The sequence below is a fragment of the Ipomoea nil genome, unplaced genomic scaffold, assembly GCF_001879475.1.
Source record: "Ipomoea nil cultivar Tokyo-kokei standard unplaced genomic scaffold, Asagao_1.1 scaffold2845, whole genome shotgun sequence".
Classification (NCBI taxonomy): Eukaryota; Viridiplantae; Streptophyta; class Magnoliopsida; order Solanales; family Convolvulaceae; genus Ipomoea; species Ipomoea nil.
The window spans coordinates 6,067,757-6,080,427 of NW_017619273.1; the positions used below are offsets into that span (position 1 = coordinate 6,067,757).

Here is a 12,671-nt window from a genome sequence, read left to right on the forward strand (position 1 = left end):
AAATTTTCATTCCAAAATTTATTTGTTTTGGCCATGTCATCAGTGCATGCTTTCTTTGTTTAGGCGGCATAACAAACTAAAAATTATATATATTTAGGATTAGATCGAATGGTGAATGGTCGATATTTGAAGTAAACTTAATAACGGCTTCCATGACCACTTTCAAATATATAATAACTAACTAGTTTTTATATTGATGATATGCGAAAATAAGTAACTAACATTGATACTTAATATTAAGTTTATGATTTTATTATAATAGTTTTTAAAAATAATAAATAATTCAAGAATTGTAAAAATTATATATATATTTTTTCTTAAAATGATTTTTTCTTACTTTTTAAATTGTTTTATAATGAATAATTTTTTTTTTCTTCAAGCATTATTACCATTATAGACATCGAATTCTAAATTAATTAAATACATATGTATTGTTTTTTGTTGTAGCTAATTTATTTAATAATATAATTTAATAAGAGTAATAAAGTGGGGTAGTTGCTTTTCATCCACAACAATGAAGACATTGATTTTTTTTTTTTTCCATTCATTGTTGAGACAAACTCTTTTGTTGAGAGTTTGTCAATTGTTGCTATTGTTGTCAATAGAGGAGGATAACAAATCAATGTTGCAAAAATCGCGCCTAGGCGATTTCGGCCTCCTAGGCAGTCAACATTGTAATAAATAATTTGAAATATATGATTACAATAGATATTGTTATAATAATATAGTAAAAATTAACTTACAAATTTCTTCAAAAGTTTTCATTCATTGATGAAATTCTAAGAAGAATGTATAACTTTGTTCAATTGGAGCCGATGAGATGTCAACATTGTCAATTATTTAAAAAATAATCTTACCATTTTAGAGTCCAGTGTATTGTATTTCTACTCAACAACTTTATAGTTAGATTGTACAGGTCTAACAATGATGTAAGAACAATTTTATCTGATAAAAAAATAATAATACAATATTTGTAAAGTAATATACAATTGTACCATTAAAGAATTACATACAAAAAAATATTAATACCATAATGGCACAAGTCATTCCAATAATGCAAAAACATAATTGAAACATTAAATCTTGTTTTAAATAATCAAAAGAAGATTAATTAAACGAGAAAAAAAAACCTTAAACTTAAATTTGTTTTTTGAAATACAAAGCATAATAAGGTTCACCCATCTTACAATAACCAAATTGAATCATAATAGCACGGAGACAAGGCCATTCCACCCTATCATGAACTTGAGGGGGAATTGGGTGGTCGACTTCACAAAGGACTAAAGGAGTTAGGCTTTACAAACAGACAGATTTTCGATAAGAGTTATAACTTATAAGGCCTTTTAAAAGGCTTTAGACTTAAAAAAGATAGGGGTCTTATTATTTATTTTGTGTGACAAGGAAAACCTTAGCTTTTGGGAATCAAGAGAATATTGATATGTCCCTAAGAAGATAAGAAGGTCAAAGAAAATATTGGTATATGCCATAATAAGCAAGCTGGAAATGTATGTTTACCAAATGAATAGACGAATAGTGATGAACAGAGCCACCATAGAACTTGAAAACAGAGAGAGCAGATCATGGTTTTCATAATTCAAAGGATTCAAAGTTTGCATTACAGTTTAAAGTAGACTCTAACACAAGACAACAAATATTTGTGCAAAACTCATACTTCAAAATCAAGGATATGATTTAGAGTGTACGGCATTGTAAAACCAGACCAAACGCACATCACAATGTGCACAACAGTAAACGCAGCCACCAGAAGACATCACTGTTGGCGGACTTCAACTTTCTTTTTCTGCCAGAGCCTATCAAGACCACTATCTGCATCGCCCTGCAAGACATAATTAAGTGTGCGTTTCATTAGGCTAGAATTGTTAGTTTAGCGTTGTACTAGACACCATATCTTACTGCACAATATAATATATCTCATCCACTAAGCAATTTTACAAGGGTAGAGAATTATAGAACCAAACTAATATAAATTATAGCACTAGAGTTCCAATAAACACCCAACCATTAATTTGACAACCAAACTTGAAGAAAAAAATTAATGTAACACTCAATTTATAAAATTACAAAAGAATAAGAAAAATTAACATCAACTTGCCTGTGCACGAATAAATCCACACAAAGCAAAGGTGGTGTACTTTCCATCATATACACCATTCTCATTCAAATGACCAACATTAATCTGGACAGATGCATGATCCTTAGAAGTGATCAGCCTATTTGTGGCCGAGCTGCATCAACACAAAATATTGTTAACTCGTGCACATAACATAATCAGCAACAACATATCCTCCCACCCCCCCCCCCCCCCAACATTTTCTTATCTTTCCATATGTTTGATATCATGATATGTCAGTCAAAACAGAACATCTCAATCCGATCATAAAGAGGTCCTAGAGATAAATACCACTTCCTCGGAATGTACAGATCCATATTTTGTCCCTCGTCGTTCTGCATCTTAGCAAAGTGATTTGATACTAGCAAAAATGTACAATGTTAAAGCACCTGAGTACAGCAACAAACAGTTACTGTTAGTAGAAGAGCAAACAAGTATTCCCCTTCTAACTAAGGAGTTGGAATTCAGTTACAGATAATTTACTTTGATATAAATACAAATCTGATGCACTAATACAACAGATTCCACATTTTCCTCAATTTTCATGGTTATTGCTATATTTCCTACCCAATATACATAATCAAAGTGCAAATTCCTGCAAAAGCAAAAGCTTTTAAGTTCTTGAACTGCACAATCCAAAACTTAAGCTTTTTATTACACATCTTTTCTAAGAACCTACTTTTAACATAACCAATTTACTAATTTCAAGTTAACCACTAACAGTAAATTGTCCTTTTCACCAAAGCGAACTAATCACAAAAACCTATGCATTCAGAAAATAGAAAACCTCTAACTAGCTTATTGAGCATTGTTTAGTATGGCTGCATCTTTCACAATCACAATTGGGGAAATTCAACAAAATAATCAAAGGAGAAAATTCCAAAACATGCTCAAAACGAAATATTTTAGTTAATTCAGTGATTAACCGGTAAGTAATGAGCGAATATAAATCAGATTGTTATGCCTTGAATCAAAACCGCAAATGAAAAGCACATACAACACAACTAGTAAATCGCCATTTGATAAAAATTGACTGCGCAATTATATACTTGAAGAAATAAAGAACAACAATCACAAAGGAGAATATATGTAAAATATAGAGAGAGAAAGTACCAAAAATGGGAGCGAGAAGATGGCGAAGCTGCGACCGAGAAGAAAGAGCAGAGGCGTTAGCCGTTAGGTTGGCTTATATTCGTCGCACAACCAAAACCCTAGGGGCTGAATCAGAAGGTTTATGGACTAAAATGACCCCGAATCTTTTTTGACTTGGGCGAGACATTCTCAAATTTTATTTTTTTATTTTTAATTTTAATTTTTACTTTAAAAAACGTTTGATTTGTAATTTAAAATATTTAAAAATCTAAATACAGTAAAGTAAATCTTTATATATATAACAAATGGTGAAATAGCCAATAGGCCTTTAATCTTATAAAAGAAGTAAGGAAAAAGTGTCAAATTAGCCCCCTAAGTCAAGCGGATACTGCAATTGAGTCCCCTAAGTAAAAAAAAACTCAATTTCAATCCCCTAAACTTGTAAAAAAGTTCAATTAGGTCCAAAGTTACCTGTTTAGCAGGTTAGTGTCTTCTAATGGTGACATGTGTCTCTTTTTAATTATTATTATTATTATTATTATTATTATTATTTTTTAACTCTTCATACCACCACCGCGGTAAAGTGGCTGTACTCATTCAAGGACAGCCATGGCTATCCGGCGCCAACCACGGCTGTCAAAAATGATGGCCGTGGCTACCCGGCAGCCATAGCTGTCCTAAAAGACGGCCATGGCTATCTGAGATAGCCATGGCCGTGTAAAAAAAATTCAAAATTTTTGAATTTTTTTTGACAACGACGCTGTCAAAAATGATGGCCATGGCTGTCTGAGACAGCCATGGCCATCTAAAAAAAATTCAAAAAAATTGATTTTTTTTTTTACAGCCATGGCTGTCTCATTAGACAACCATTTTTGTCTTCATCCATATCAATATTTATTCAAGATTCACGGCACGGGGATAAATTTCACTGATAATAGAGAAGAGAAGGAGGAGCTGTCACCTTCTAATGCTTAGCTCCGGCGGGAGAGCGGTGAGGAGAAGCTTCAGCTCCGGCGCACAGTTCGAGACCACTCCAACCAACATCACTGTCGGACAGAACCGCCACCTTTCTCCTTTCTCCTTAATGCTCATTTCTTGACGGACTGATAGATATTTTGATTTTTTTATTTTTTTTTTACATAGCGATGGGTGCCATGGCAGTAAAAAAAAAAATTCAAAAGTTTTAAATTTTTTTTTAGATGGCCATGGCTGTCTCAGACAGCCATGGCCGTATTTTAGGACAGCCATGGCTGCCGGATAGCCAGGGCTGTCGCCACAGCCATGGCTCTCCTTGAATGAGTACAGCCACCGGTGGCTGTATGAAGAATTTCTTTTTTGTTTTTTAAATTAAAAATCTAATAATAATAATAATAATAATAATAATAATAATAATAATAATAATAATAATAATAATAATAATAATAATAATAATAATAAAAAATTAAAAAGAGACACATGTCACCATTTAAAGACACTAACCTGCCAAACAGGTAACTTTGGACCTAATTGAGCTTTTTTATAGGTTTAGGGGATTTAAATGGAGCTTTTTTCACTTAGGGGACTCAATTGCACTATCCGCTTGACTTAGGGGGCCAATTTGACACTTTTTCAACCTCCAATAAGCGTGATGCTGATGTGTCTTTACCATTAATAATCTGACAAGCTACATATACAAAGTAAAATCCTTTATATAATAAAGCTATATGGTTTGAGAAATAATTAATGTTACAATTAATGCCACAACATCCTTTATTATAAAAAAAAAAAAAAAAAAAAAAAACACAACATTTAAAAAATAAAATAGCTATATATTATATAATCATATAAAAAATATACTTTTGAAAATTAAAATAGCTATATATATTATATAATCATATAAAAAATGTGTTCAATTAGAGTTTAAATTTACACATGCAAAATTTGAAATTTACTTTCCAAATGTAATTATCTTAGTTATTATTCGTATTGTGAAAATTATAATATAGATGAAATACAATTAAGAATAAATCAATGTAATTATGTAAATTTTCTCTATAAGTTTATTTGAATATGCACATAATTATAGACTATATTAACCATACAAAATTATAATTTTAATTTTAATTGTAATTTTGTATTCTATAAAAATAATAAATACTTGACCAATGAAAGCTCAAAAATATTATTATATTAAATAATTTAAAATATTTTAGTTTTTTATTTTTTATTTATATTTATAATAGCATAATTTTTTTCCGTGCATCGCGCGGGTGAATTACTTAGTAAATAAATAAAACACACAAAAAAATACATTTATTCAAAGTATTAAAAAATCAAAATAGAAGTGTAGTAGCAGTATATAAAAGTAGGGGTTAATGTAAAAGGATGTTGTGTTTCAGTCTCTATAATAATCATGTAGTACCTGTCAATTTAATTTGTTTCTTTCAAGTTTTAGATTGGGAGTTCACACTTAACTATTTCAGTATTTCTCAACCTTCATGTCAAATAATATAAATATATAATAGCACTTGCTATGTTTTTTTTTTTTTTTTTTGACAATCAATACTAGCTGCTTTTGAATCCTTTTTCATAATATTATCAATGTATTTCTATAGTTTTATCTTCTTCAAAATGCCTTGCATATAAAACTGCCATGGAAGCATATAAAAGTATCATTACTCTCACATTTGTTTGGTAGATTAGGTTGATTCTTTATAATGATGTTCACAGAGGACTTATTAAAAGAAATGTTACATATGGTGTATATATGCACAAATCATTGGACTGCAGGCATAGAAGTAGGGGTGTTAGCGAACAGAGCTTTCGACAAATTACTCGTGTTCGTGGTCGGTAAGCGTTCATTTATGTTCGTTTGTTAAGGTAAACGAACATTAACAAACAAAATTTAGAGCTCGGTTAATAAACGAACAGAGCTTGAACAGTTGTCAGCTCGTTTGCTAAGAGATCGTGAACAAACTCGTTTGTGTTCGTTTACTAATGTTCGTGAACAAGCTCGCTTTATGTTCGTTTAATAATGTTCGTGAACAAGCTCGTTTGTGTTCGTATAATAATGTTCGCGAACATGTTTACAAACATATATTATATTATATTATATTAGTTTTGTAGTTGTGTTGTTTGTTTGATTATTGTTCGTGAACGTATATTATTTATTGTTCACGTGATCATGAACATGTGCATGTGTTTGTTTATTAAGTATTCATGAACGTAAATGAATATGTTCGTGAACGTACTTGTTAATGAACATGTTTGTGAACATGTTTGTTAACGTTAACGAACACGTTTGCGAACGTGTTCACGAACGTTAACAAACACGTTCGCGAACATGTTTGTTAACGTTAACGAACACGTTCGTGAACATGTTCGCGAACGTTAACAAACACTAATGGACGCTTAACAAACGAACACGAACAGGATTTTCAAAAACCTTAACAAACGAACACGAACACGAACACTCCAAATTACTTAACAAACGAACACGAACAACCTCCGTTCGTTTATATTCGGTTCGTTAACAGCCCTACATAGAAGGGGGAACCTTGTTTCTTTCACGTGTAGTGACTTTGTTGCAAATCTTACAAGGTGTTTGGTTGGAGAGGGGAAATTATGTGAGAAAGAAATTGCAATTTCATGGGAGATAAATTACTAGGAATAAAATAGGAATTTAAATTCATTTGGTTTACAGGAATAAAATTACTGGGAATTTCAATTCCAATGTTTGGTATACATGGAAATTTGAAGAGAATAAGTAGTATAAAGTCCAAAATGTCCATTATTATTGTCAGACATTAATTTTAGGTTAAAGAAGTAATGGGTAATTTTGACTCATCACAATCTTTTTTTTTTTTTTAAATCCCAGGAATTAAAATACCAGGGAATATAGGATTTTAATTCCATGAAAATGGGGGAATTGCAATTCATTTCAATCGAACAAGGGAATTTTGTGGCCTTTGGAATTAGGTGGGAAGGGAATTAAAATTCCACTCAACCAAACGCCTTGTTAAAGTTGAAGGTTGAGACCAAGTGGCTTGTGGTCCACTGGTATCGGATTGCTCCCCTATGTGGGAGGTCTAGGTTTCGAGCCTCAGTATAGGCGTAGATTGTATGGGTATCCCCCTTCCTTTGTAAAAAAAAAAAAAAAAAAAAAAAAAGTTGAAGGTTGAGAGAAACCATCTTATATGGGGTGATAGAGGGAAACCCATAACCACTATCCAGCCTAAGTTTCTCATAGCTGACCAATTTAATTAAACCAAGAAAATCGAGATTTGAACTCGTAGTTTATATCCTTCATCCTTCACCATCCTGGGGTTACCTCCAGAGAAACCAGCGCCCGTGCGGCATCCCGCGGCCCTTCATACCCAGCGAATCAGTCATTGCCCACATACAAGCCAATCTGGTTTCGCCCTGCAACAACAGCTCCCAACTAGTTGTGCCCTTCGATCGCATCCGTCCCCTTCATAGTCAAGTCCAAGACTAACGACAGGCTCCCCAAACTTAATCGGATCGGCGTGCCTAACTCCCAGCTCCCAACTAGTTGTGCCCTTCGATCGCATCCGTCCCTTCATAGTCAAGTCCAAGACTAACGACAGGCTCCCCAAACTTAATCGGATCGGCGTGCCTAACTCGACCAGACCTTAGCGTCTAAAGCAGAACAACCCTTAACGCTATTGACGCCCCCTTCACCGCATGGCATTGCTAACCAATTGGCCGTTCCTCATTCTTTTGGGTCTTCGCACGATCACGGAAAAGCAGTGCGTGACACTCCTCCCATTCTCCAAACTGCTAATGACATATATGTGTGTGCATGTTTGTATTTATATATCTATATGTAACCTTATTCCCTTTCAGGGGATGAAATTTGGTTGGCCCAAGTACGGAAGGAACCTGCATATACAATTTCACCCTTAAAGTCTTAAACATAAAACAAAGCCAAGTGTTCTATGAACTCTTACTATGAAAGGCACAACCAAAAATATCTTACCACTCTTAACATTCCAAATCCATATCAATCTAGAAAGAACAGGACTGACACTCAGGTGGATGAGTATGCATAGTCACATACAAGTTTAGCCAGTACACTAATGAGAAACACCTTTCCATATTTCCACTCCCAAGTTTTACTCTCTACTTTTACTCCTATACTCAAAATTTTTTATGTTGACAATTTTTTTAGGACCATGAAAATAGCCTATCATCTCTTACCACATGAGGAAGTAAAAATAAGGGAGTAGAGAATGGAAGTCCATGTAATAGAACTCTTTCCATATTTATCCAATATTGGTGATCAAAAACTACTTATTCATATATTAAACAAGTAGTTATCGATTCAATCAACCCCATCCCATCCAGTCATTTGTCATTGTTGAGTATATAATATATTATATGTAATTCAATTAGGCTTTTAGTTGAGATGAAACACATACTTCAATTTGATATCAAAATCATGTCAAAGGTCATGAGTTTGAATCTTAAAAAACTCACACGCGATGGACATGTTGAGCATATAATATATATATATAAGCATAAATGTGCAACCTAGCTATATGGATAAAAGTAGTTCAGAAACGGATTTTCTTGGCAACTCTGCCGATGTTTTCCACCTTGGGAGCATCCTTGATTTCAAGAAACTGGATTTTCCTCTTCCTTTTCTCCAGATCCCGGTACCTCTTCTCCAACTTCCTCTCCGAAGCCTCCAACTTCCGCTCATAAATGCCGCCGTTTCCCTTCTCTTCTAGATTCGATCCCTTGTCTCTGGCTCTCTGTTTTTCTTGAATCCCATTGATGCGTTTGTTGTTGTTTTCTCGAACCACCTCCTCGGACTTGGTGTTTTCTCGTAAACCACTCTGGGGTTTGGCGTTTGCGGCGGCGGCGACGGGCGGAGTGATGATTTGCGGAAGTTCGCCGCCGTCATCATCGTCGCCGTCGGAATCCTCCTCAGAAGTCGTCGAGAACACAATGTCATAGGCTGTCTCGCTGTTTAGAATTTGGGCAATACGTCCCTTCCGCTTGTGAAACTCAGCTTTCTTTTCCAAAATGGCCACCGTGATAGCTGATTCGATCAACTGAAACAGGTCGTCTTCCTTATTCAAACTGTATTTTGCCCGGAAAAGGTCTTCTAACGTCATGCCTCTTGCACTTGCCATTCTTGAATGTATGTAGAACGTAACAATACTTGGGTTTCCAAAAACGATTGCGAGTTTGGTTAATATCCTACTTTTCTACTATATATAATAAGAATAATAATAGCCGAAGAGAATTAGGCCTGGGTTATAAAAAAATGGTGGTCAAATTTTTTAATTAAATGAATGGCTCAGATTGATCAGATTTTAATTTTTATTTAAAATTTTCTAATTTATCCTCAATGAATATGGTTATTCGTTAACTTTTTGATTAAATATTAACTTTTTTGTTAATTTCTGTTAGTTCATCGTTAACTTACTCATTGATTTCAATAAGAAAGGTCTTAGATTTGAACCTCATCACAATAAAAGTTGACATAATTAGTACTCTATTTTACTCTTATTAAATTAAATAATAATTTAGTAGCTACAACAAAAAATAATACATATGCATTTCTTTAATTTAAAATTATATGTCTACAATCTCTTTATTCAAAAAAAATTATTCATCATCAATAAATTAAATAAGAGAAATAATTTCATTAGTTATATTGTATTTATTTTTCTCTAATATAAAAATTCTTTACATTCAAATTCATCAATTGATTATATTTGCTACATTGTCCCTGCTACAATGTCTTTATTAAAAAAAATATTCATTATCAATAAATTAATTAAGCGAAATAATTTTATTAGTTATATTGTCTGTATATTTCTCCAATGTAAACATTCTTTACATTCAAATTCATCAATTGATTATATTCACTACATTGTCTATTATCTTTTTTGTGCATTATTTTTTAATTAAATATCAAAGTTATAATACAAAATAATAATATATATTTATTTACCAAGTATTTTATTAATACCATGAAAAAAATAAAAAAAAATAATTAATAAAGCCAATCATATTAACTACTTGAGGGATTTGTTGACAAAGAGAGTATTCAAATTACACAACAAATTGAAGTGAGAACTATCTCACAATGTCATTGTTTGACAATCAGCAATTAGCGGTTAGCGTTAGCGGATTATATTAGCGAATTTGACTAGCGAATTATATCAACGATTGGTAAAAAGATATTTGAAAAAATTAGTTGTTTAGATTAACATGTAAAATGAGTTAAGGGTATATATATATATATATATATATATATATATATATATATATATATATATATATATATATATATATATATATATATATATATATATATATATATATATATATATATATATATAACCATCTCCCTTGTGATCTGATGGTATCCGGTATGGACCTTCAAAAGAAAGGCCCGGGATCGATTCCCATCCCATGCGTGGGTCGGAATATTGTTGCTAAGCGATCCTGGGCCCTGCACTCTGCACCCTGGTCTCGGGGTCCTCGAACTATATAGGCCCTGTGCCCCCGAAGCCAAAGGCCATGTGCCCCCCGAAACATGAGCATGGCTCGGATTGTTAAATAAAAAATGGTCCTGGCATACGCTTGGTACTTGGAACCAACGGGAAGTAGGGTCTACGGCGCCCCTGCGTACGGACCGGGGATCTCAACAAGTCCCATGCGCTACGAGACGTGTCGGAACCTGGCGGGCAGTGAACTGGGTGACACCAGGCCTAACAACTAGGCGCACATGCCCCGGACCTTGGGCGAAACGAGGTGAACCCACAGCACCGGGACGAACTAAGCGACTCCAGGAGCCATCCAATCGTAACGAGCCTCTGCGGAGGCGTCTGATGTAATCTCAAAAAAAATATATATATATATTAATAATAATAATTTTTTATAAAAAATAAAAAAATATAATTAAGTCAAGAGTTAATTTCATTTTTGGTACTATGACCATTGAGGTATTGTCAATTTGAGTCCACAACTTTCAAAACTAACAATTTAGTACCCTAACTATTCAACTTTTATCAATTTTTGTCAATCCGGCCAAATTGTTGGTCAATTGTGGCCAAAATCTTTACATTCTAGGATTGTCTGGAGTTTTCTCTCATTCCTTCTAGGGTTTCTGCCTAGTTTCTTTGTTTTCGGATTCGATTGGCGATACGAAATCGGCGAGGGGCAACTATCGGTTTGGTTACGATGGACCAACGCACAGCGCCGGAGGTTGTGGAGGAGTTGGTGGAAGGGTACGCGGGGATTGCACTGCATGACGAGGACATTCTTGTTCCGGTCGGCGAAGGGCAGGCAACAGATGCGGAAGGGAGCTGACAAACATGGGTCCTGGTCGGCCGGTTTTTGACGAGGCGTTTGGTGAAGCTCGAGTTTATGCAGCAGGTCTTGGCCTCTGCATGGCAGCCCGTGTGTGGGGTTCAGGTTTCCAAAATACTGCCTAATCTCTTTATGTTCGTGTTTTATCATCTGACGGATTTGTAGCGTGTTATTGATGAGGGACCCTGGTCTTTTGACAACCATACCTTGGTTTGTAGGCTAGTGACGGAGGGGGTCTTGTCGGTGGATGTGGTGCTTGATAGTGTGGATATGTGAGTTCAGGTTTATGACCTCCCTGTGGGTTATACGTCTGCGGTGATTCTTGAGCAGATAGGCAATTTTCTGGGCAGGTTTGTGAAAGGGGACGAGAGGTTTGATGATCGGCCTTGGAAAGCATTCTATCGTATTCGGGTGAGTATCCCGGTTGATACACCATTGCGACATAGGATGAGGTTGGAAAAACGGGATAAAACTTGGTGTTGGGTCAATTTCAGGTACGAGAGGCTTCATACTTTTTGCTTCTTCTGTGGTCTGTTGGACCACTCATATAAGTTCTGTTTGCAAGCAAGGAACTCAACACTATCGGTTGATCAATACCCCTATGGGGCCGAAATGAAGGCGGGTCTACCGCGTGGTCTGAGGCCGGTGGGCCATTCATGGCTTATCCCGGTTGGGGGGAAGAGGTAGGAGGTGGTAGAGCGTGTGGGGGTGGTGGTGGTTTGGTTGAGGTCCCGGATGACGCCCAGGTTATGGAGGTGGGTGTTACGATGGGACCGAAGAGGAGGAGAGAGGAGGGGCGGGATGGTGAGGGAGGTGTGGTGAGGGCTGGTGATGATGTGACAATGGTCGATATTTTAAAAAACTTGTTCATGACTGGTACTGGTTCCCAGACGCGCCCGGCATTATGAGTACTCTGAGATGGAACTGTCGTGGCTTGGGTGATCCACGCACAGTTCGGGAACTGGTGGACATGACGTCCAAGGAGAAACCCGATTTTATTTTTTTAATGAAAACGAAGGTTGGTAGGGATCATGCTGAACGTTTGCGTATGCGTCTGGGTTTTGATGGCTTGTTTTATGTGGACAGTAGGGGTTTGAGTGGTGGTTTGGCTCTATTG

At 35.1% G+C, this 12,671-nt stretch overlaps 1 protein-coding gene across 1 annotated transcript; it reads right to left on the minus strand.

Moving 5' to 3' along the window:
- Window positions 1-1,486: 1,486 nt before the first annotated feature.
- On the minus strand, window positions 1,487-3,355 carry LOC109159697 (40S ribosomal protein S21). The gene is made up of 4 exons (XM_019307788.1): window positions 3,245-3,355; window positions 2,423-2,520; window positions 2,114-2,246; window positions 1,487-1,837 (listed from the first exon to the last, which is right to left on the minus strand). Exons 2-4 carry the CDS (start codon window positions 2,470-2,472, stop codon window positions 1,772-1,774), a joined length of 249 nt encoding a protein of 82 aa, XP_019163333.1. The 5' UTR covers window positions 2,473-2,520; window positions 3,245-3,355; the 3' UTR covers window positions 1,487-1,771.
- Between the last annotated feature and the right edge of the window lie 9,316 nt (window positions 3,356-12,671).

Coding starts and splice junctions, on each gene's coding strand:
- LOC109159697 (XM_019307788.1), bottom strand. CDS start 2,472: ATGCAGAACGACGAGGGACAAAATATGGATCTGTACATTCCGAGGAAG. Junction 2,247..2,422: donor CTGTACATTCCGAGGAAGTG/GTATTTATCTCT, acceptor GTGTTGATGCAG/CTCGGCCACAAATAGGCTGA. Junction 1,838..2,113: donor GTGGATTTATTCGTGCACAG/GCAAGTTGATGT, acceptor TATGTCTTGCAG/GGCGATGCAGATAGTGGTCT.